Raw genomic sequence first — 24,520 nt, 5'->3', positions numbered from 1 at the left:
TCTTGTTTTTGTTTTTTTTAAATATCGTGCCACAGGGAGATCAGCTCGGTGATTTGTGACCACCTAGAGGGGTGGGATAGGGAGGGTGGGAGGAGACACAACAGGGAGGAGATATGGGGATATATGTATACGTATAGCTGATTCACTTTGTTATAAAGCAGAAACTAACACATCATTGTAAAGCAATTATACTCCAATAAAGATGTTAATAAATAAATAAATATCATGCCATTTGTGTTCAGGCTGAGTTCAGCTCAGAGGTGCACCTGTTTTTACCACTGAATTTCAGAGTTTAAGTCCTTAGGAGGACCTTTATGGTATATGTCTGTATGCAAACTTGACGTTTTATAAAAGATATTAATAAAAAGGAATGTTTCTGAGAATGAATACTCATGCACATCAAAAACATCAGGAAATGTTTCAATGATTTCCGAAAGGCAGTCGTATCATTAGAGATGTCCTAACTTGGTTACCTCTCCCCCTTTGTACTCATAATTAAGATATACTTTTATATGTCATAACATATAAATCTTTAAGATTCCTTACAACTCTGACACTTTAAGATTCCATCACTGGTGGAATAAAATTCCTTCATACTGGTAATAAATATGTAACAATGTAATAACTGCCCCCAAAGTCCAAAGTAATCTGTTCTTCCACTGGATACCCTAGCATTCACATTATTATTGTTTTATACTGTTACTCTATTTTTGATATGTTTTATATTCTATAAGGTACTTTACATAATGGCAGAAAGCATGTCATTCATATTTTATCCCTATCAACAAGCATTTTGTACTTTCATAGAAAGTGCTCATTAAAAAAAAAAACCTTCCATTTCTCAAGATAATAATATGATCTCAAGTTAAACTCTTTCAAATTCTGAAATGAATTGAGTTTTCACACGATTGAAATTACAATTATGCTTTTAAAAATTCTCTACAATTCAGAGAAGTTCTCAGTATCAGTAGCTGATAATGTTAACATATAAGCAATAGTATTTTTAGATAAATACTGCAATACCTTTATACTCTTTTGATTTGAGAAAATAAAACTTTAAGGATGTTATTTAAGCCTAAAGCTTAGTTTTAAACATTTATTTGAGAAAAAGATAATACGTTTTTGGAAAATATTATTTACAATTAGGTCTTACCTGAGGATTCCAACTTGGATCTAATTTTTTAACTACGGCAATGTACTCCTGCATTGCTCGGCTGGGGCTTGAATCACCAAGTGCTTTCCATGCTTCCCTAAAGTAGAGAATATCCAAAATGACCTATCATTAACTATGTAAGGAACACAAACAGTATATTTCTTCTTTTTATTATTATAAAAAGGCACACACGTTTTAAGGGTCAGGAGATACAGATATAATAAGCCATATATGAGAAGCTTTCTCTTTTTGCATTTCATTGGTCCACAGCAATACAGACCTTATCACCCCACCTAAGCAGCCCTTTTAGATATTTTTTTTCCTAATCACCCTCCCCCATGAAATTTTTAAATTACACATATATTGCACATCTGTTGAATTTTGGAAGACAACACACTATTGTAATATCTAAGATTTTAAAACTCCCCCAAACCCAAATTTCAAACCCCTGTTGAGAATGTACGGTCTATAAACAATGGGAGTAGTTCCCACCTTACGAATTAACTGTGTTTGTGGCATTTCAGTAATATATTAACCGTTCGTCACACAAAACAATATTCTGTGGGAAATGCTTCAAACTTCTTATTTTAAGATGTGAGAAATATACCTCCCCTTCTGCTGTTATCTCATCTCTAAGCTGCTAGTAGTGGATCCTGAGGCTTTGGGCAGGGACATCAAAAGCGAGGGGAGGGTTTTTTGGTTCAAGATGGTGGAGCAGAAGGACATGTGCTCACTCCCTCTTGCAAGAGCACCAGAATCACAACCAACTGCTGAACAATCATCAACAGGAAGACACTGGAACTCACCAAAAAAGACACCCCACATCCAAAGACAAAGAGAAGCCACAGTGAGATGATACAAGGGGCGAAATCACAACACAATCAAATCCCGTAAGTGCTGGGTGGATGACTCACAAACTAGAGAACAATTATACTACAAAAGTCCACCCACTGGAGTGAAGGTTCTGAGCCCCACGTCAGGCTTCCCAACCTGGGGGTATGGCAACGGGAGGAGGAATTCCCAGAAAATCAGACTCTGAAGGCTAGCGGGATTTGACTGCAGGACTTCAACAGGACTGGGGGAAACAGAGACTCCACTCTTGGAGGGCACACACAAAGTAGTGTGCACATCGGGACCCAGGAGAAGGAGCAGTGACCCCATAGGAGACTGAACCAGACCTACCTGCTAGCGTTGGAGGGTCTCCTGCAGAGGCAGGGGGTGGCTGTGGCTCACTGTGAGGACAAGGACACTGGCAGCAGAAGTTCTGGGAAGTACTCCCTGGCGTGAGCCCTCCCAGAGTCTGCCATTAGCCTCACCAAAGAGTCTGGGTAGGCTCCAGTGTTGGGTCGCCTCAGGCCAAACAACCAACAGGGAGGGAATCCAGCCCCACCCATCAGCAGACAAACGGATTAAAGTTTTACTGAGCTCTGCCCACCAGAGCAACAGTCAGCTCTACCCACCACCAGTCCCTCCCATCAGGAGATGTGCACAAGCCTCTGAGATAGCCTTATCCACCAGAGGGCAGACAGCAGAAGCAAGAACTACAATCCTGCAGCCTGTGGAACAAAAACCACATTCACAGAAAGATAGACAAGATGAAAAGGCAGAGGGCTACGTACCAGATGAAGGAAAAAGATGAAACCCTAGAAAAACAACTAAATGAAGTGGAGATAGGCAACCTTCCAGAAAAAGAATTCAGAATAATGATAGCGAAGATGATACAGGACCTCGGAAAAAGAATGGAGGCAAAGATCGAGAAGATGCAAGATATGTTTAACAAAGACCTAGAAGAATTAAGGAACAAACAAACAGAGATGACCAATACAATAACTGAAATGAAAACTACACTAGAAGGAATCAATAGCAGAATAACTGAGGAAGAAGAACGGATAAGTGACCTGGAAGACAGAATGGTGGAATTCACTGCTGCAGAACAGAATAAAGAAAAAAGAATGAAAAGAAATGAAGACAGCCTAAGAGACCGCTGGGACAACATTAAACGCAACAACATTCGCATTATAGGGGACCAAGAAGGTGTCCCCTAACATGGGAAAGGAAATAGCCACCCAAGTCCAGGAAGTGCAGCGAGTCCCATACAGGATAAACCCAAGGAGAAACACGCCGAGACACATAGTAATCAAACCGGCAAAAATTAAAGACAAGGAAAAACTATTGAAAGCAGCAAGGGAAAAACAACAAATAACATACAAGGGAACTCCCATAAGGTTAACAGCTGATTTCTCAGCAGAAACTCTACAAGCCAGCAGGGAGTGGCATGAAATATTTAAAGTGATGAAAGGGAAGAACCTACAACCAAGATTACTCTACCCGGCAAGGATTTCATTCAGATTCGATGGAGAAATCAAAAGCTTTACAGACAAGCAAAAGCTAAGAGAATTCAGCACCACCAAACCAGCTTTACAACAAATGCTAAAGGAATTTCTCTAAGTGGGAAACACAAGAGAAGAAAAGGACCTACAAAAACAAACCCAAAACAATTAAGAAAATGGTAAGAGGAACATAAATATCGATAACTACCTTAAATGTAAATGGATTATATGTTCCAACCAAAAGACATAGACTGGTTGAATGGATACAAAAATAAGACCCGTATATATGCTGTCTACAAGAGACCCACTTCAGACCTAGGGACACATACAGACTGAAAGTGAGGGGATGGAAAAAGATATTCCATGCAAATGGAAATCAAAAGAAAGCTGGAGTAGCAATTCTCGTATCATATAAAACAGACTTTAAAATAAAGAATGTTACAAGAGACAAGGAAGGACACTACATAATGATCAAGGGATCAATCCAAGGAGAAGATACAACAATTGTAAATATATATGCACCCAACATAGGAGCACCTCAATACACAAGGCAACTGCTAACAGCTATAAAAGAGGAAATCGACAGTAACACAATAACAGTGGGGGACTTTAACACCTCACTTATGCCAATGGACAGATCATCCAAACAGAAAATTAATAAGGAAACACAAGCTTTAAATGACACAATAGACCAGATATATTTAAATGATATTTATAGGACATTCCATCCAAAACAGCAGATGACACTTTCTTCTCAAGTGCACACAGAACATTCTCCAGGACAGATCACATCTTGGGTCACAAATCAAGCCTCAGTTATTTAAGAACACTGAAATCATATCAAGCATCTTTTCTGACCACAACACTATGAGACCAGAAATCAATTACAGGGAAAAAACGTAAAAAACACAAATACATGGAGGCTAAACAATACATTACTAAATAACCAAGAGATCACTGAAGAAATCAAAGAGGAAATAAAAAACTACCTAGAGACAAATGACAATGAAAACACGACGATCCAAAACCTATGGGATGCAACAAAAGCAGTTCTAAGAGGGACGTTTACAGCAATACAATCCTACCTAAAGAAACAACAAACATCTCAAACAATCTAACTCTACACGTAAAACAACTAGAGAAAGAAGAACAAACAAAACCCAAAGTTAGTAGAAGGAAAGAAATCATAATGATCAGAGCAGAAATAAATGAAATAGAAACAAACAAAACAACAGCAAAGATCAATAAAACTAAAAGCTGGTTTTTTGAGAAGATCAACAAAATTGATAAGCCATTAGCCAGACTCATCAAGAAAAAGAGGGAGAGGACTCAAATCAGTAAAATTAGAAATGAAAAAGGAGAAGTTACAACAGACACCACAGAAATGCAAAGCATCCTAAAAGACTACTACAAGCAACTCTATGCCAATAAAATGGACAACCTGGAAGAAATGGACAAATTCTTAGAAAGATATAACCTTACAAGACTGAAGCAGGAAGAAATAGAAAATATGAATAGACCAATCATAAGTAATGAAATTGAAACTGTGATAAAAAATCTTCCAACAAACAAAAGTCCAGGACCAGATGGCTTCACAGATGAATTTTATCAAACATTTAGAGAAGAGCTAACACCCATCCTTCTCAAACTCTTCCAAAAAACTGCAGAGGAAGGAAAACTCCCAAACTCATTCTATGACACCACCATCACCCTGATACCAAAACCAGACAAAGATACTACAAAAAAAGAAAATTACACACCTATATCACTGATGAATATAGATGCAAATATCCTCAACAAAATACTAGCAAACAGAATCCAACAACACATTAAAAGGATCATACACCACGATCAAGTGGGATTTATCCCAGGGATGCAAGGATTCCTCAATATACGCAAATCAATCAATGTGATATACCATATTAACAAACTGAAGAAGAAAAACCATATGATCATCTCAATAGATGCAGAAAAAGCTTTTGACAGAACTCAACACCCATTTATGATAAAAACTCTCCAGAAAGTGGGCACAGAGGGAACCTACCTCAACATAATAAAGACCATATATGACAAACCTACAGCAAACATCATTCTCAATGGTGAAAAACTGAAAGCATTTCCTCTAAGATCAGAAACAAGACAACGATGTCCACTCTCACCACTATTATTCAACACAGTTTTCGCCTAGCCACAGCAATCAGAGAAGAAAAAGAAATAAAAGGAATACGAACTGGAAAAGAAGAAGTAAAACTGTCACTGTTTGCAGATGACATGATACTATACATAGAGAATCCTAAAGATGCCACCAGAAAACTACTAGAGCTAATCAATGAATTTGGTAAAGTTGCAGGATACAAAATTAATGCACAGGAATCTCTTCCATTCCTATACACTAACAATGAAAGATCAGAAAAAGAAATTAAGGAAACACTCCCATTTACCACTGCAACAAAAAGAATAAAATACCTAGGAATAAACCTACCTAGGGAGATAAAAGACCTGTAGGCAGAAAACTATAAGACACTGATGAAAGAAATTAAAGATGATACAAACAGATGGAGAGATATACCATGTTCTTGGATTGGAAGAATCAGTATTGTGAAAATGACTATACTACCCAAAGCAATCTACAGATTCAATGCAATCCTTATCAAATTACCACTGGCATTTTTCACAGAACTAGAACAAAAAATCTTAAAATTTGTATGGAGACACAAAAGACCCCGAATAGCCAAAGCGGTCTTGAGGGAAAAAAACGGAGCTGGAGGAATCAGACTCCCTGACTTCAGACTATACTACAAAGCTACAGTAATCAAGACAATATGGTACTGGCACAAAAACAGAAACATAGATCAATGGAACAGAATAGAAAGCCCAGAGATAAACCCACGCACCTATGGTCAACTAATCTATGACAAAGGAGGCAAGGATATACAATGGAGAAAAGACAGTCTCTTCAATAAGTGGTGCTGGGAAAACTGGACAGCTACATGTAAAAGAATGAAATTAGAACACTCCCTAACATCATACACAAAAATAAACTCAAAATGGATTAGAGACCTAAATGTAAGACCAGACACTTTAAAACTCTCAGAGGAAAACACAGGAAGAACACTCTTTGACATAAATCACAGCAAGATCTTTTTTGATCCACCTCCTAGAGTAATGGAAATAAAAACAAAAATAAACAAATGGGACCTAATGAAACTTAGAAGCTTTTGCACAGGCAAGGGAACTACAAACAAGACGAAAAGAGAACCATCAGAATGGGAGAAAATATTTGCAAACTAATCAACCGACAAAGGATTAATCTCCAAAATATATAAACAGCTCACGCAGCTCAATATTAAAAAAACAAACAACCCAATCCAAAAATGGGCAGAAGACCTAAATAGACATTTCTCCAAAGAAGACATACAGATGGCCAGGAAGCACATGAAAAGCTGCTCAACATCACTAATTATTAGAGAAATACAAATCAAAACTACAATGAGGTATCACCTCACACCAGTTAGAATGGGCATCGTCAGAAAATCTACAAACAACAAATGCTGGAGAGGGTGTGGAGAAAAGGGAACCCTCTTGCACTGTTGGTGGGAATGTAAATTGATACAGCCACTATGGAGAACAGTATGGTGGTCCCTTAAAAAACTAAAAATAGAATTACCATGTGATCCAGCAATCCCACTACTGGGCATATACCCAGAGAAATCCATAATTCAAAAAGACACATGCACCCCAATGTTCATTGCAGCACTATTTACAATAGCCAGGTCATGGAAGCAACCTAAATGCCCACTGACAGACGAATGGATAAAGAAGATGTAGTACATATATACAATGGAATATTACTCAGCCATAAAACGGAACGAAATTGGGTCATTTGTAGAGACGTGGATGGATCCAGGGACTGTCATACAGAGTGAAGTAAGTCAGGAAGAGAAAAACAAATATCATATATTAACGCATATATGTATAACCTAGAAAAATGGTACAGATGAACCGGTTTGCAGGGCAGAAATTGAGACAAAGATGTAGAGAAGAAACGTATGGACACCAAGGGGGGAAAGTGGTGGGGGAGGGGTGGTGGTGGTGTGATGAATTGGGAGATTGGAATTGACATATATACACTAATATGTATAAAATAGATAACTAATAAGAACCTGCGGTATAAAAAAATAAATAAAATAAAATTCAAAAACAACAAAAGCGAGGGGAGGTGAAGACAGAGATAAGAATACAATGAGTAAGAAGGTAGGGACTTCCTGCAGTTTAATACCAAGAGCAATATTTTAGTCCTGAGCCCCCTTCTGCGTTTTCCTTTTCTTCTTTTTTGCCAGTTGCTAGGACAGGCCTCCTTCTTGGCTTCTCCCTGCCAATTCTTTCTACCTCCAACTGGGAAGTACAGCCACTGATCTTTCCCTGCCAATTCTTTCTACCTCCAACCGGGAAGTACAGCCACTGATCTACTGTAAAACAGAACTCAGTCCCACAGTTTTCTCACTACCTGCCTGCTCCTATGATAAACAGAACATCTTTCTGAGGTTTTCTAAATTTATTTTTGCAGAAATCTCTTGAAAGTTACTTGTATACATCATAACACTTTACCCCAAATGTATCAACCAAATATATATTCTTTAAAGTTAAGAAACTTAATATCAGTACTATTAAATAAATGTATATAGACCGTATTCAGATTTCCCTGACTTCCCCAAAAGGTTCTTTATAGCTTTCTTCTCCCAGATGAGGAGCCAATCAACATTTACACATAGCACTGAGTTTCATGTATCTTTAGCCTTTTTTGTCTTCCATGATATTGCTATTTTTTAAGAGTCTGAACCAGCTGTTTTATAAAATATCTTTCAATTTGCATTTGTCTGATTGTTTCCTCACCTACAGAGTGTTCTTGCCAAAAATGATTAATCATGATTAGAATCAGGTTAAATATTTGGCAAGAGTAACATATAGGTGACATGTCGTTTACAATTCATCACATGACAGCAGTTTGTCCCATCATGATAGGAGTCAGGACTTAGTAAAAGCAGTATCTCCAGGTTTCCTCTTTGTAATTAATAAGTAAACTGTGGATCAGATTGTGTGAATATTGTTCCTGAGTAGTTTTTCATCTTATGATTTTAACATCCATTGATGATTCTTGACTGAATTATTATTATAGTGGTTGTAAAGTCTAAACTTTTAAAAATTACTAAAAACAGTGAGATAACAGGCAAACTTGGGGAAAAAAATAATGGTGAATTATAGTTCTTAAACTAAAACAAAAAACTCACAATAAAATTTACATCAGGTATTCTCTACAACAGTAATAAAATGCCAGTCAGAGAACTATTCGTTATCATCAGAAAAGAAAACCTGCACCAGAATGAAAATCAAAGCACTGCTTCCTTCACTGAGAATGCCTTACACAAAAAAAAGTCAGCTGAACTAAACAGTTGTGCTTAATGACATTATTATGTGCATTCGGGTTCAAGCTCTACATCTCCTCACAGCTGAGTAACAAACATTTCCTAGACAGGCAACTTGTCCAGGGACCACATTGTGAAATACGTTTCTTCTCTCTACAACCATATTTCATCTTTTCTTTTTAAACCCTACTCTCTCTACTTTTAATTCCAGGGCTGATGCTCCAAAGTCCTTCCTTCTATAACTAAGGTTCCCTATTGTATGCAATTTCTCTCTTTTCACTTAGACAAGGTAAGAGGAAATAAGGCCTCAAATGATAAGAGGTAATCTTCGAATTATAAGTTAAAAAAATCTAGGAGGGCATAATCTTTTTATGTATTCAGGAAAGAAGTAGACTCAGTATCTATTTTCTCCCCCTTCTGCCCAACAGGGTATTATACGCACTTCTACACCATGGTGTGGGTGGGCAAGGAACAGAAGGGCACTAGAAATGAGCAGATAAAATTGGGAAGGGGAGAAGAGTAAAAATTGGGGATTTACCCTGCTCTTCTACCTTCCCATCCTCCTGGCCTTCTTCCAAAGATCCCTCCAGAGGGGAGAAGTGGTGACCCATTAGGGGCTGTGTGACAGGGAAGGAAAATTCCAGCCAATAGCTCTTTTGGTCCCTCTCTAAGAAGCAATTCATACGTAAGGAATGTGTGTCTGTTGTGAACTACTTATATACCAACATCATGGCATAAGAACCCTTTAGGAGATTTATCTAAAATCGGATTCTTTTAATCTCTCTCCCAACTGCCTATCATTAGCACAGTCTACAGCAGAAAGAGATTAATAGAAAACTAATTCTTTAATCTGCTCACTACTTTCTAATTCCTGAACACCTAAGCCATTTACAACAACCACATTAGATCCCAAGAATTTCTTACCATTTTTGCTTTCCTTCAAAGTCAAAGAAGCTTGGTTTAGGAGTATTGCAATTTCCAACTTTGACCTAAATCAAGCGGGAGAGGGGTAAAATCAAGAACTTATTTTTCAAAGAAATGTCAGAGAAACTTCTAATTTGTAAATCTAGTAACTTCGTAACTATAGGTTAAACTTCGTAACTATAGGTTAGAAAATATCTGCATCATATAAAATAACAAAATTTAACATGCCTTGCAAAAGCAAACCAAAAAAACTTTAAATACAGGCTGCTTTGGCTTACTGCATAAAACAACTGTTATCTAACAGTGTAATACATTAAAAATTTTTTTAAAAAGGGTGACAAACAGTGCATTCCTAAATTAGTAGACAAATTATATATATAAAACAAATTATAAATATAGATTATGCAATCCTTATTACCATTTGTAATGTAGAAGAATTTTTAAACATGCAATAAACAAGCTTTAAAGTACAGTTTATCAGAATTCATCATACCGTCTGTCTGTGTTGATTCTCATAACACTATCAGCATTTTATCTCTCTCAAATTCCAGGATAAAGCACACTATTTTTAACGTGCCCTATTATGAAACTAGTCAATATAAATTTAGATGCTAAAAGCCACACACAAAAATTTTCAAGGTTTCTCAATAACATAAATTCTATTTATGCCACAATAATCTTCTCTTGTTTGTGGTCAATACTTATCTCCAATCCTCAAACACTTGTAGTTAAACTACACAGTAATTATTTTCATTGTGAATGAGCGTAAGTGAAATTCACGCAAGTGTAGAATTCACTACACAGCTGGATTCCCACTGCGAGCAGTAATCTCTCTTTCTGATGAACCATCACAGCACTTACTCTATCTCTCTGATGGCACTTTTCACTTTTACCTTGTGTTAGCAAGGTTTGTGTAGTCTCATCTTGCTATTAGAATATAGCCTCCAAGAAACCATTCTTAAGTCGCTCATTGCACATAACATAGTGTCTAATTTAAGGCAGTAAAAAAAAAAGTTTGTTGCATATAGAATGAATACATTAGGCATGTGTTCAACAAAATACCTATTTTCCCTAAAGCTAAATACCACAATCTGGACCCCACCTACTTCTCAAAGACTTTCCCACTACCTCCTTCTACTCTTACACACTTGGGTTCTGCTAAAATCAAACTGATGGTCTACTCACTAACCAGACTGATCTATACAACTGCATTTAGAATTTTTATTCTATTTTGCTCATGTTATTTCCCTCACCTAAAAAGACTCCTCTTCTCTCAGCTTTTCAAAATGCTAAATCTCCTTGCAGTCCCACTCAAGGTTCAAATTCTAAGAACCCTTTCCATCTACAATGATCTCATCCATCTCTGATTTCCTAACAACCATCATCTCTATCATTTGCTTAGCCATTAATCACATGGCCCTCTGGCTGTTATTAAAATGTACATTTACACAGGGGCAGCCCTGTTATGATGGGACGGGGGAAGAAATGATGAAAGAGCAGGAGCTGCTTTTCTTGAACAATCACCATAAACCAAAAGTTACACATGTGTATGTCAAATGAGCCACACAACAATCCTGTTAGGCTTGCTATTACAAATTCATTCTATAAAAAGCTCACACATAAGTAAATCTTGAATTAGGAGTCAAGACTTGACTCCAGGACCAGCAGACACCAAAGTCCAATATTACTCTACTATACAACACTCTGTTTTATATGCCACATAGAATCTAGGCTTCAGTTCTGGCATCTCTAAAATCACTTGAACCACTGTGTTAGAAATATGAAATGAGATAAACTACTAGGCATCATAAAAATAGCAGTTATTACTATTTGTGTTTTTTTATCCAGACAACAGCCAGTGGCAGAAACAAATACCAGTATCTATCCTTCCTTTCTCCTATGTTAATAGAAGCCTCAGCCAGACACATGGTCATTGAGCTGAACATTACATGTGGCCATGCAACTTCTGCCCAGGTTCAGGGGGCTGGATGTATGTGAAAGTGATATAAATATCTTCCTTAAAAGGAAAGGGGGGCTTGTTCTTCCCTTTCCCTCTGCCCTGGCTAGAACATGCGTATGGTGAGCCATCTCTGGCCATGGGAAGAGAATCTTAGGGCAGCAGTTCACAAACCTTTTGGTCTCATAATCCCTTTACACTCTTAGAAACTGAGCCCCCCAAAGAGCTTTTGTTTATGTGGGTTATATCTATCAATATTTACCAGATTAGAAATGAAAAGAAATTTTAAAATATGTATTAATTCATTTAAAAATAATAAACTCATTACATGTTAACATAAATTAAAAAATTTTATGAAAAATATATATCTTAAAGCAAAAAAAATTTAGTGAGAAAAGTGACAGTGTTTTACATTTTGCAAATCTCTTTACTGTCTGCCTTAATAGAAGGCAGGTGTATTCTACTTCTGCATTCAATCTATTGCAGTATATGCTGTTTTGGTTGAAGTAAATGAAGAAAATTCAACTTCACACAGATATGCTGTTAGAAAAGAAAAGTATTTTAGTAGCATTTTCAGATAATTGTGGATACTCGCCTTTGATATCACACCAAAACTAAACAAGTGGCAGTTTCTTTAAGGTTAATTGCAATGTGGAATCTGAAGTGATACCAACAAATTTTTCACACTGTTACATTAAAATCCATTGGTCTGACCTGCACTTTCAATGTATCTTTTATCCACACATAATTTGTAACCTCACTCCCTGAAATATTTGAAAACACAGTTCACTGAGTTACGCAGATCTTCCAAATGTCACAATTCATTATACGTACAATACCGGAAGTTCACAATCATTAAAACCTCCACTAATCTTATCAAAAATGTTTTCCAGTATTAGGAAGCTGTCAAGATCGGGTGGCAGATACAGATTTTCCAAACTTAATTTTCACTCGAAGGCTCAAATGTTGTCACTGGCAACAAATACTGTCAGTTGTTTTCCTTGAAGTGACAGGCTGACTTCACTCATTTTCAAGAAACTGTATGCCAAATGCTCAAATCTGAATAAGCATAGTTTATCAGTGAGTTGCTCTGTTAAGTAAAAATCATGTTTCATGTGGGTAGCTCAACTTGCAACCAAAAATTACACAGGTGTTTTTCCTCAAAACAACCAACATAATTCAGTATGCAGGAGAAGTATTTTGTGTGTACCCCCATTTCATCACACACAACATTAAAAAGATATGTACTCAAGAGTTAATACTGAATAAAAATCAATAATTTTCACTGCTTCATCAAAGACATTTTAAAGTGAAACTGGCCTTTTTTTTTTTTTTAACTCAGAGTACATAGTGGTTAAAAAAAAATAACTACTAGTACAGTCTGCTGCCACTGCCTTGATTCGTGCTAACACATCAGCAGTTTTATCTGCCATGACAGCACAGAAAAAAGGCAAATAAAAGCATATCTCGTTTTACTGCACTTTGCTTCATTGTGCTTTGCAGACACTGCGTTTTTCACAAATTAAAGGTTTGTGGACACCCTGTATCAAGCAAGTCTATCGGCACCATTTTTCCAATAGCATGTGCTCACTTCATGTCCCTGGGTTACATTTTGCCAATTCTCCCAATATTTCAAACCCTCCACTAGCGAAAAGATTATGAGTCACTGAAGGCTCAGATGATGGTTAGCATTTTTTAACAATAAAGTATTTTTTAATTGAGGTATATACATTTTTTAGACATAACACTTTTGCACACTTAATGGACTACAGTATAGTATAAATATAACTTTTATATGCATTGGGAAACCAAAACATTCACGTGACTCACTTTATTGTGCTATTTGCTTTATTGCAGTGGTCTACAACTGAACCCTTGATATCTCTGATGTATGCCTGTAGTGTCTTGGTATTATTATGAAAATAGTTTTGACTTTATATTCTGTGAAAGTCTGAGGGATTATCAGGGGACCATAGTTTGAGAACTGCTGCCTTGAGGGATGGCTGAACTACAAGATAGACAAAGACTAAGCCCCTGGATGATCACATGAAACAGAAGCACCCTATCAGCCCTAGATCACCTACCTCCAGACCATTATGTGAGATGAAAATAAAAGTTCAGCAGCTGACCCTGTATCCTCAATGATACAGAAGCTTCTGTATTCCCAAATTCAAAGAATAGTTCTGGATCCAGAAAGACTGGGAAAATAAAACTACAGGATTTTAGGACATCGTGAGTAAGTTTCCAAATCAGGGATGATGAATCCTAAGCTATGAAACAGTTATAAAATGCAGCACTTTAACAGAGCATCATCTAAACTCTGTTCTCTCTGATATATATATGATGTATCAAGTGCCCCTGAAACAGAATATTTCAACAAAGTTTGCCAATGGTAAATGCCAGTGAATCAAGTGTACCCAGGTTAAAGTAGGAGGACATGCTGAGTATCCCCACTTGTGCTAGTGCTGAAGGTTCCTCAGCAGGAGCTTGAAATTTTCATTGTCTTCTAGTTTCACAGGTGTCAATTAGTTATCTTTTGCTGGGAGAGTGCAGGCTAATGCATGGAGGACCAAACAAACCCTGTTAATTGGTGTAATCTTTCTGAAACTACACTAAAAGATAATTGTGCAGCCATAGGCTTATCCGAGACTAAAAGAGCTATTATGTTATGTTAGGGCTCTGCCTGAGAAAATAAGGTTCACATCTCAGCTTATTTTCAGCCTCTTCCTACTGACAAAATAGAGTGCTATTTGGAATAGAAAATGTAATTATTTTATGATAAAGGTTGATTTTATGAGAAATGTAATTATTATATGAGAAATTCTGATCCACCATACAGGAATTATATTGGACTTTCAACTTTGTTATTCTATCAAAGATGCTATTTTTAATACTGCCACAGAATTCTGATAAAAACAAAACATTTAGAAGAGATTGATGTTTAAACACTGTGTGCCCTAACATATCTAAGTAAGCATAATCTTATTCTCCAATAACAAGGAATTTTATTTCCAGAAACAGAATATCTCTAACCACACTGATGTCAACAGGGTGGGGAACACATGCCTCTTCCAGACTATCTGGGTGAAGTATACTTGAGACAGAGTGGCTGCCAGCTGACAGGTGACTATAGTTCACTGATGACTCGAATATCAGATATTTAATAATGATGATGCTAATATCAATAAAGATATGTCATAGAAAGAAAAACAATGTTTTTAGGAAATCTGGAGAAAATTAGTCTTATACTGCCCAGAGAATCATCAGTCAGCCATGTTACTGGTCCAAGCGCAATGCTCAATAAATTCTTGTTAAATAACTGGAAGTCTCGTTTTAATGTTATTAGGACAGGATAAATGACCAAAGAGAAAACAGATATCCAGGACTTTTGCGTGAAAACAAATTCTGAGGCCAATTCAGGCGTATTTTCATTCAACACTATAATTTATACCATTTGTTCCTACCAGCTATATCTCTCAGGTCACTTTAACTGATATTCATCAATCTTCAAAAGAAGATTCATCTCTACTTAGTATATTCAGTTTAAGAATACAGAGGGACCCCACAACTTTTTTTTTTTTTTTTTAAAGAATACAGGGGGAAACAGATACCAAGAGGCATAAAATGGGCTGTTATCCAGAACTTCATTCCTTCCAGTGTTCCAAAGAGCTGGAGTTTTCCTGAACTGTTATTTAACTCTCGTGAGCGATTTTTCACATGTTTAAATCTAAACACCTGAAGTAACTTTGTCTCTTGATGGCAAGCGTCATGATACTTTTGCTTCTCTGCATCCCCCACAGGCATAACACCCAAGTGTTTTGCCATAAAAGATGCTGAACAAGTATTTGTCGATTATGATAAAGCAATTATTTTTCTAACCCAATTACTCTTTGAGGATAAATTAAAGATGTCTCATATGACATTATTATTATTATTTCCATACTTCCAGGTAATCTTCGGAGTCTTAGAGTCAGGAGCTACAATCTAGTTCTAGTTCTGTATGACCCTAGGCAAGTTATCTACTCTCTCCGATTTCCCTATTCCTAAGAGAAGGGCATTATTTCATCTGGTGTTTTCTAGCTATAAAATTTTTATAACTGTATCTAACACAAGCATATTCAGCCAAAACATAAGTCTAAAACATTTAGGGTTAAAAAAAAATCACAATAATAAAAGTAGTAATACTTTATTTTGCATCGCATCACCCTCTTTATTACAATCATATTATTCTCAGAAACTGTTTTTTAACATTACTACGTTTACTTGCAAACGACCCTCTGGCAAGAGCGAATGATAAATCTTGTTTTGTAAATGTTCTGAAGCTGGTGAAAACGTAAGTGCAAGGCCACTGAGCAAGTCAGAGAAGACACAGAAAAACTGTCATTCAAGGTCAGCTAAATATCACTCCTAGGATAGCAGACAGGTCCTTTCCATGTCCAGAATGATGCTAATCCTTAGCAGATGATTAAAAAACAACACACACACACACACACACATACAAACTTCATTACACCTAGCCACTAACCAAGCACGTTTACTACCTGTTTTTTGGAGGAAAGAGAAGGCCTGTGGTCGCTCTCCCGCATCCACCCCTTCCCTGCGACTTTACCTGCTTGTACCGGGCATACAGGTACAAGAGCTGCTCCCTGCTGGCCCCTTGAACCAGGCCTCGGAAGTGCGCGGCAGCCTTCTCAAACAGCTCTGTCAGGCTCTTGGACGCCTCGGTCTCCGGGCTCTGAAGGGATTCCACATCCACGGAGTCGTCCCCCGAGCTCAGCTCTCCGCCGCTGTAGCCCGTAGTGGCTCCCGCAGGCAGGAATGGCGAAGCCATGTGACCGCCTGTCTTCTTCAGACGGGGTGTGACGCCGGCTTGGGGGCCTGGCCCACCAGTCTCCGTCTTGAGCCCGAGCTCAAGTCGGACCCAATCTCACTTACTCGCGCTCCTCGCTTAACTCTGCCTCCCTCTCTCCCCCTGCCCTCCCTGGGCGTGCGTAGCGGGCTCCGCCACCCTCTGCAGCTCTCCCCCGCTGCCCGGTCTCTTCCGGCTACCCCTGGCTAACAGCGCGCTCGGGATAGACCGGGTCCGTCCAACGGCGCAGCAGGGGTCGGCGAGAAGCAGCAGGAAGTCCTGGAGAGAGGGAGGCGGGGCGGCGTGAGCGCGGGGCGGCGTGAGCGCGGGGCGGCGTGAGCGCGGGGCGGCGTGAGCGCGGGGCGGCGTGAGCGCGGGGCGGCGTGAGCGCGGGGCGGCGTGAGCGGCAGAGCACGCGCCCGCAGCTACGGCCGGCGGCCTCTTTCTTACTGGGCGGGGGAAGCGTGGGTGGCCCTTCGTTGGGCACCGCTCCTATGTTGCGGGACTCATGCGACCGCGCTGGGGGTACGTTGCTTGGAGAAACTGTCCTCAGTCATTGAGGTGTCTGTTAATCGTTTCGTTGAAAATACTAGGCCATCGGGGGTGGAGGAAGGAGGCCGTCTATTTGGTAGTGTAGCGATAGAAGCGGAGTCGTGGGAAACTTGGAGCTGAGGACGAAGGTTCCGCCTGCGCCCGCCTCCCAAGGTTATGTGTCCCGAGCGCCCCACATGGGCCTCGGATACCTGCATCCGTTGCTGGAGAGTTTGGTTCTAACTTGAATAGTGAATGAAAATTTGGGAGATGGGGCCTTCAGCGCCCAAATTGTGTGATTGGTCCAATCTCTCCGTGTCTTGCTTTGCATGCGTGCGTGACCCCCATCTCGCTGAGCTTTATGGGACCCCACCCACACCCCAGGGCCCTTAGCACGGTGCTTCTTCCCAGCTCAGCCTTTGCCACTGTGCTTTGGCAGACCCTGAAAAATTAAAACAAAAATGTACTACATAGTTCTGCCCTGAAGGAACTCAGAAAACTGCAGAAACTATAACATGATTGTGATAGTGTCAAAGAAAATAGTCAATAACCAATCTGTAATAGGAGTAGAGGAGAGGACTTCCCTGGTGGCACAGTGCTTAAGAATCTGCCTGCCAATGCAGGGACACGGGTTCGAGCCCTGGTCCGGGAAGATCCCACATACCACGGAGCAACTAAGCCCTTGTGCCACAACTACTGAAGCCGGCGCACCTAGAGCCCATGCTCCGCAACAAGAGAAGCCACTGCCAATGAGAAGCCTGCACACCAAAACGAAGACCCAATGCAGCCAAAGATAAATAAATAAATAAATTTAAAAAGAAAAAAAGAATAGAGGAGAGTTTTATTTGAGCCAAACTGAGGACTATAGTCCAGGAGCTAGCCTCTCGGTAGCTCTGAGGAACTGCTGTGGAGAAGCATGGTTTTCAGCACAATTTTATGTTCTTTCAGAAGAAAGAACATCAAACCTGATAGGAGGACATTCCTTCAGAGTTAAAAACAAACAAACAAGAAAACAGATTAGCTTGTACACAGCAAGTTCGTATGGCTTTGGCACCTAGGAAAGGAGCCTTATCATCAAAGGAGTACTAGCATTGATGTCCCAGAAAGGGAGACTTTTATCTCTGTCTTCAAAACGGACATTCTGGGCTTCCCTGGTGGCGCAGTGGTTGAGAATCTGCCTGCCAATGCAGGGGACACGGGTTCGAGCCCTGGTCTGGGAAGATTCCACATGGCGCGGAGCAACTAGGCCTGTGAGCCACAACTACTGAGCCTGCGCGTCTGGAGCCTGTGCTCCACAAGAGAGGCCACGATAGTGAGAGGCCCGCGCACCGCGATGAAGAGTGGCCCCCACTTGCCGCAACTAGAGAAAGCCCTCGCACAGAAACGAGGGCCCAACACAGCCAAAAATAAATTAAAAAAAAAAAAAAGGACATTCTTTACTTCTGGACGGTGCACTCTTTTCTTCATTGGTTAGAGCAGATGTGCAATGCATGTTGATGGGCTACAAGGCAGGCTGTTCTAGATAGCATAAAGTTCAAGCCAAATCACGTATAAGCTAGAATGACTTCCCCATACCTCAATATGTGAAAATTTCTTCCATTAATAGTTAAGTTTTACTGAGTGGTTATTATGTCGTAAGTGTTGTTAAAAACGACAACAACAACATTATATTAATTTAGTTCTCAAAACACTGTAATAAGCACCATCAGAATGGTACAAAGAAAGTGTTCTAAAGAATGGTTATTCACTGTTTGGGGTTAGGCTTTAGATAGGTGGACAGGGGAGAAGGGGTAGACAGGGTGAGAGAACAAAGAAAAAAGGCAGGAAGATGAGAAAGCTTGGATCAGGATTCAACAAACATTCCTTGAGTATCCCAAATGTACCACTGTTAGTCCCTGCTCTCAGGGCACTCACGGTCCAGTCAAGGGATGGCTGATGAACAAAGTCTTGTCATTAAAAAGTGATAATAGTAACTTATTGATTCCCTTACTGTTTAAGGGAGTTAATCCTTACTGCTTAAGGTAGGTACAGTTATTTCCAGTTTAGACAGGAAATCAGCACAGAGTGGTTAAGTAACTTGCCCAAGGCTGCACAGCTAATAAGTAGCGAAACAAGGGAAAAATCAAAGTTGTAAGTTGTTTTAGTCAGAAATTAGCCTGCATATGGTGTAATGATAGACGATGAATCTGAAAAGTAGACTGAAGGGAAGGTACATGGACCTTTATATATCTCTGTGGAATTTTTATTAGAAATGGGAATTACGTATTATCAACAGTTTTTTCGGCAGCCCTGGAGATTATGTTTTTTTCTACTTTAATCTTTTAAAGGAAATATTAATAAAGTTTCTATTTCAATGAATTATATGAAGAACAATATTAATAAATTAATAGGAACTTAATGAATTATATTAAGAAACACTAATAAATTAATATAAATTTTAATGTGTTATGTTAATAGATTTCCTAATGTTGAATTACACTTCTATTCCTGGAATAAACTCACTCTGGTCTTGGTCCTGCTTTTTTGTTTGTTTGTTTGTTTTTTAATTATTTCTAGGTTCAGTCTGCTAATATTTTCTTTAGTATCTCTACAGCCCTATTTAAAGATGACTGACAGTTTTCCTTTTTGTTCTGTCCTTTCTCAATTTTGTGTCAGGGTAATAGTAGACCTGTAGAATATATTTAGAAGTTTTCACCTTTTTCTGTATTCTGCAACAGTATAAATAACATGGGAATAGAGCAAGCACAAATCTCATGGCTGGTGGGAGTGTAAATTGATACAACCACTTTGGGAAAATGTTTGGCACTATTTACTAAAGGTAAACATGAGCAATTCTACTTCTACCCAGCAAGAATGTATATATGCATTCATCCAAAGACATATATAAGAACATTCACAGCAGCACTATTCCCGATCTCCTCAAACTGGAAACACCTAAATAGCCATCAACAGTAATAACAATAAATGGTAGTGTGGTTACAGAACAGAATACTATCCAGCAGCAAGAATGAACTCATTTACAATCAGACACAACATATGAATGAATCTCATAAACATAATGTAGAGCCCAGGAAACCTGACAACAAAGAGCTAATTCTGTATGTTTCCATTCATATACAGCTCAAAGTCAGGCAAAATGAATCTATGATGTTAGAAGTCAGGATAGTGAGTAGTCTTGGGGTTAGTAATCTGAAGGGTGCATAAAGGGGGCTTCTGGGTGTTGGTGATGTTCTCTTTCTTGAGCTGAATGCTGGTTGCACAAGTGTGTTCACTTTATGAAAATTCACTTATAATTTTTGTACTTTTCTGTATATAAATTATATCTGAATGAAAAATTTAAGAACAAAAAAAAAGAAAGAAAAGAAAGAGCTCCTGAGCTTCCCTGGTGGCGCAGTGGTTGAGAATCTGCCTGCCAATGCAGGGAACACGGGTTCGAGCCCTGGTCTGGGAAGATCCCACATGCCGCGGAGCAACTAGGCCCGTGAGCCACAACTACTGAGCCTGCGCGTCTGGAGCCTGTGCTCCGCAACAAGAGAGGCCACGATAGTGAGAGGCCCGCGCACCGCGATGAAGAGTGGCCCCCGCTTGCCGCAACTAGAGAAAGCCCTCGCACAGAAACGAAGACCCAACACAGCCATAAACAAACAAACAAACAAACAAACAAACAAAGAAACCCAAAGTTTAAAAAAAAAAAAAAATACCTGGATTGAATTCAGTACAATTCAGGTTTTGTGACATATTGGCATTTTTTTACATTGCCATCAAAATATTCATTAATATGGTAATTCCCAATGTGTTTCAGACACAGTACTAAGCCCTAGGATACTAGGATGAATGTGATTATTTTTCCCCTCTCTCACTCTACTCCAGTTACATGGGCCTCATGTGGCTTCTCTGCAAACCAGGCATAACCCAGAATACTCCCATCTTAGTGCCTTTTCACTTGCTAGTCCCTCTTTCTGGAACACTTTATCCTCAGGTATCTACACACATGATTTGCCCTCACCTCCTTCAGGTCTTTGCTCACATGACACATTAGTCAAAACTTCTTTGACCACCTGTTAAAAATCACAACCCCATCCTCACCATCACTCTCTATCCCTCTTCTTCAGCACTTACCGCCAGGTAAACTACTATATATTTTACTCATTTATTACATCATTTCTATATAAGTTCCATGAAGACAGGGATTTTTGTCTGTTTTTATCACTTCTGTATTCCCCAGATCTGGCAGGTAGCTAAATCTTTACTGAATAAGTAAATGAGTGAATGTATAAAAGACACAGTCATTGTTCTTTAAGGGCTGAATAGTAAATGAATAAGGACAATAAAATATTACAAGTGATGTGGAAAAGGGCATACCAGGCAGTAGATGTAGCATGGGCAAAGGCACAGTGGTATAAAAATAGCAAGCAATATTGCTATAAGCAAACAGCAGAACTATAGTTAGCTGTTTTTCTCTCTTACCCACCATAAACTAAAAATTGGAATATAAGTTAACCTACTCCTAAGAGGAAAAAACCTTGCTTAACAAAGGCCACATTATTTTGCAAATATTTAAAAGAATAGAATTCTTATAGATCAGTGGCTTCTTTTTACAACAGTAAATTAAATTGTTAGTATTCATTGAGGAGTAATCTTCTAGGAAAACCCTGGCCTTTAATCCAACTCCTTAAGCTCATTAGTGGGTCTCCAGCATATAGACAGATAAGCAGGTAGAGAGAGATATTACACTGCATGATTTAATTTGCATGATTTAATTTAACTTGAAGTCCATTCGACCACCTTCAAATATAATAACCAGCAGAATTGTACTAAATCAGGAATCATGACAGGAAAATCAGAGTTCTGACCTTGGAGTGTCTGTGAAATCTGTATGAGCAAAATTTAATGAAAAAAAGTTACACCCTCAAGTTCGTAGGAATAGTTAGATATTTCCTACTAAAAAATAAGCAGGGAAAGTGATTAATTTTGAGACCACCTCAGCAGAGTCTGTTTGACGATAGTGGACAGCTTAACTCAGAACAAGTAACAGAAACTTCTGGGGGATGGGTTTATGGGTTTAGAAACTGACTTCATGATAGAATTTTGTGCAGTGCAATTTATCATTATATGGATACAATTATAAGGGCAAATCACACGCCACAAAGCAAAACAGGATTAGATAATAAAAGCCTAGCATATTCTTACAAATCAATACTAAAACGGTTCCATTCTGCTTGATAAATCTGGACCACAGAGCAATACAGAAAATCAGTGGACTTAAGTGTGTAGAGCTGGCTGACTTCTGTGCCACGTCTGAAACATTTTGTTGTTGTTAATATAGTAGCTAGTACATTAGTGGTGCTTAATGAGTATTATTTATTAGTAAATGTAAGTACTTTAAAATTTTCATACTGTTATTTTGACTTGCTAAAAATTAATTAACAATAAATTATTAAGTGCTGACATTAATCTTTCAGATAATATATAAAAATAAAGTAAAAAGTACACAGGCTGAAGAGTCTGATATCATCCTTACCATCAAGTAACTTAAATTTAAGCTGGAGAAACAAGATCAGGACTCATGAAACAATTAGAAAATCAAATAAGACTAACATTAAGTGCTAAATCTTGTGATGCAACCTGAAGTGAAATACTAATAGGATTTTTTTAGCTGAATACTCTCACCATAAAAGTCCTCAATCGAGGGACTTCCCTGGCGGTCCAGTGGGTGAGACTCCACGCCCCCAATGCAGGGGGCCCAGGTTCGATCCCTGGTGGGGGAACTAGATCCCGCATGCGTGCCGCAACTAAGATGTCTGCGTGCCGCAACTAAAAGATCCACGTGCTGCAGCAAGGATCCCGCATGCCGCAACTGAGACCCAGTTCAGCCAAAATGAATTAAAAAAAAAAAAAAAGTCCTCAATCGAGCACCATTATTTTTCCAGAAGAGGCTCTTTAAACAATAAGTGACTTGTATCAGGCCTTACATTTAGGTGGGTGACCAGTGTACCTAACACCCAGGTCTCTAAGCAGTCTGGGGCTTTTACATCAACTAAAACAACACACTGTGCTCAGAATTCATTAAATGGCAAGGGAGCTATTAGTCAATTGTCAGAAGCTAATGTGAACTATTTGCGGGTGCATCAGAAGTAAAGATCTTTAAGGAAAGTATCCCCGAACTTGAAACTAAGAAACTGAATATTTTCTGATCCATCTTTGTAATCTTTTTCTAGGTACAATTACTGGTTTGAAGAATAAAGGATCCAGAAACAAAAAACATAACTAACACATTGTTCCTTCATAAAGCATAATTTCTTTATAGAAAAAAGTGAGTCCTGTGAGTTTAAGTCTCCTCTCTGAGCAGTTGTAGAAAACATCATCTTGCTGGGCATCAAGAGAGTGGAAGCGTAATATACATATTGACCACATGATGCCGACAAAGAGCAAAGTTTGTTTCCTGCCAGTGTGACGGGCTTGCTGGATTATCTTTGTCCTTTGGGTTTTCAGGCTTAGGAAAGACAGACCTTACACGTCCTATGGCACAGTGAATAGAACAATCGTTTATGTAATTATATCTTTATTTTAAACAGCAGTCAAGCCCTAATTCTGTTTCTTATTTAGACTCAGAACCCAGGAACTAAGAGTGAAGAGGAAAGCAGGCTGTGTTAAGATGTGCTTGGTTAAAATGCTAGAGAGGGTGTGGAGAAAAGGGAACCCTCTTGCACTGTTGGTGGGAATGTAAATTGATACAGCCACTATGGAGAACAGTATGGAGGTTCCTTAAAAAACTAAAAATAGAATTACCATATGATCCAGCAATTCCACTACTGGGCATATACCCAGAGAAAACCATAATTCAAAAAGACACATGCACTCCAATGCTCATTGCAGCACTATTTACAATAGCCAGGTCATGGAAGCAACCTAAATGCCCATTGACAGACAAATGGATAAAGAAGATGTGGTACATATATACAATGGAATTATTACTCAGCCATAAAAAGTAACAAAATTGGGTCATTTGTAGAGACATGGATGGACCTAGAGACTGCCATAGAGAGTGAAGTAAGTCAGAAAGAGAAAAACAAATATCGTATATTAACACATATATGTGGAATCTAGAAAAATGGTACAGATGAACTGATTTGCAGGGCAGAAATAGAGACACAGATGTAGAGAACAAATGTATGGACACCAAGGGGCGAAAGCCAGGGTTGGGGGGCGGAATGGGGGTGGGGTGGGATGAATTGGGAGATTGGGATTGACATATATACACTAATATGTATAAAACAGATAACTAATAAGAACCTGCTGTATAAAGAAAGAAAGAAAGAAAATTTTTTTTAAAAGATGTGCTTTGTTAAAAAA

General features: G+C 38.7%; 1 protein-coding gene and 1 long non-coding RNA gene across 24 annotated transcripts in view; one reads left to right on the top strand and one right to left on the bottom strand.

Annotated features, from left to right (window-relative positions):
• ACBD6 (acyl-CoA binding domain containing 6) overlaps positions 1 to 16,911 on the bottom strand; it is a 228,727-nt gene extending 211,816 nt beyond the window's left edge. For 7 of the 23 annotated variants that reach the window (XR_014264892.1, XR_014264893.1, XM_082465734.1 and 4 more), the window contains exons 1-3: positions 16,397 to 16,882; positions 9,831 to 9,895; positions 1,154 to 1,250 (exon numbers count right to left, since the gene is read on the bottom strand). Coding sequence is in view for 16 of the 23 variants with exons in the window: in XM_082465734.1 (XP_082321860.1) it covers positions 1,154 to 1,250; positions 9,831 to 9,895; positions 16,397 to 16,618 (384 nt within the window). In the remaining 7 variants the exon portion in view is untranslated. Of the gene's footprint in view, positions 1 to 1,153; positions 1,251 to 9,830; positions 9,896 to 16,396 lie in introns of all 23 variants that reach the window. The other 16 variants (XR_014264890.1, XR_014264891.1, XM_082465731.1 and 13 more) reach the window with 9 other exon arrangements.
• A 177-nt stretch (positions 16,912 to 17,088) lies between these two features.
• On the top strand, positions 17,089 to 19,582 carry LOC309662853. Its single transcript, XR_014265022.1, has 2 exons — positions 17,089 to 17,161; positions 17,791 to 19,582. It is a non-coding gene; the product is annotated as an uncharacterized lncRNA (long non-coding RNA).
• The last annotated feature ends 4,938 nt before the right edge of the window (positions 19,583 to 24,520 follow it).

This window comes from Balaenoptera physalus, assembly GCF_965194825.1.
Source record: "Balaenoptera physalus genome assembly, chromosome: 1".
NCBI lineage: Eukaryota > Metazoa > Chordata > Mammalia > Artiodactyla > Balaenopteridae > Balaenoptera > Balaenoptera physalus.
Note: the sequence above shows the minus strand (reverse complement) of the source record. Positions and strands in the feature narration are given on the sequence as shown.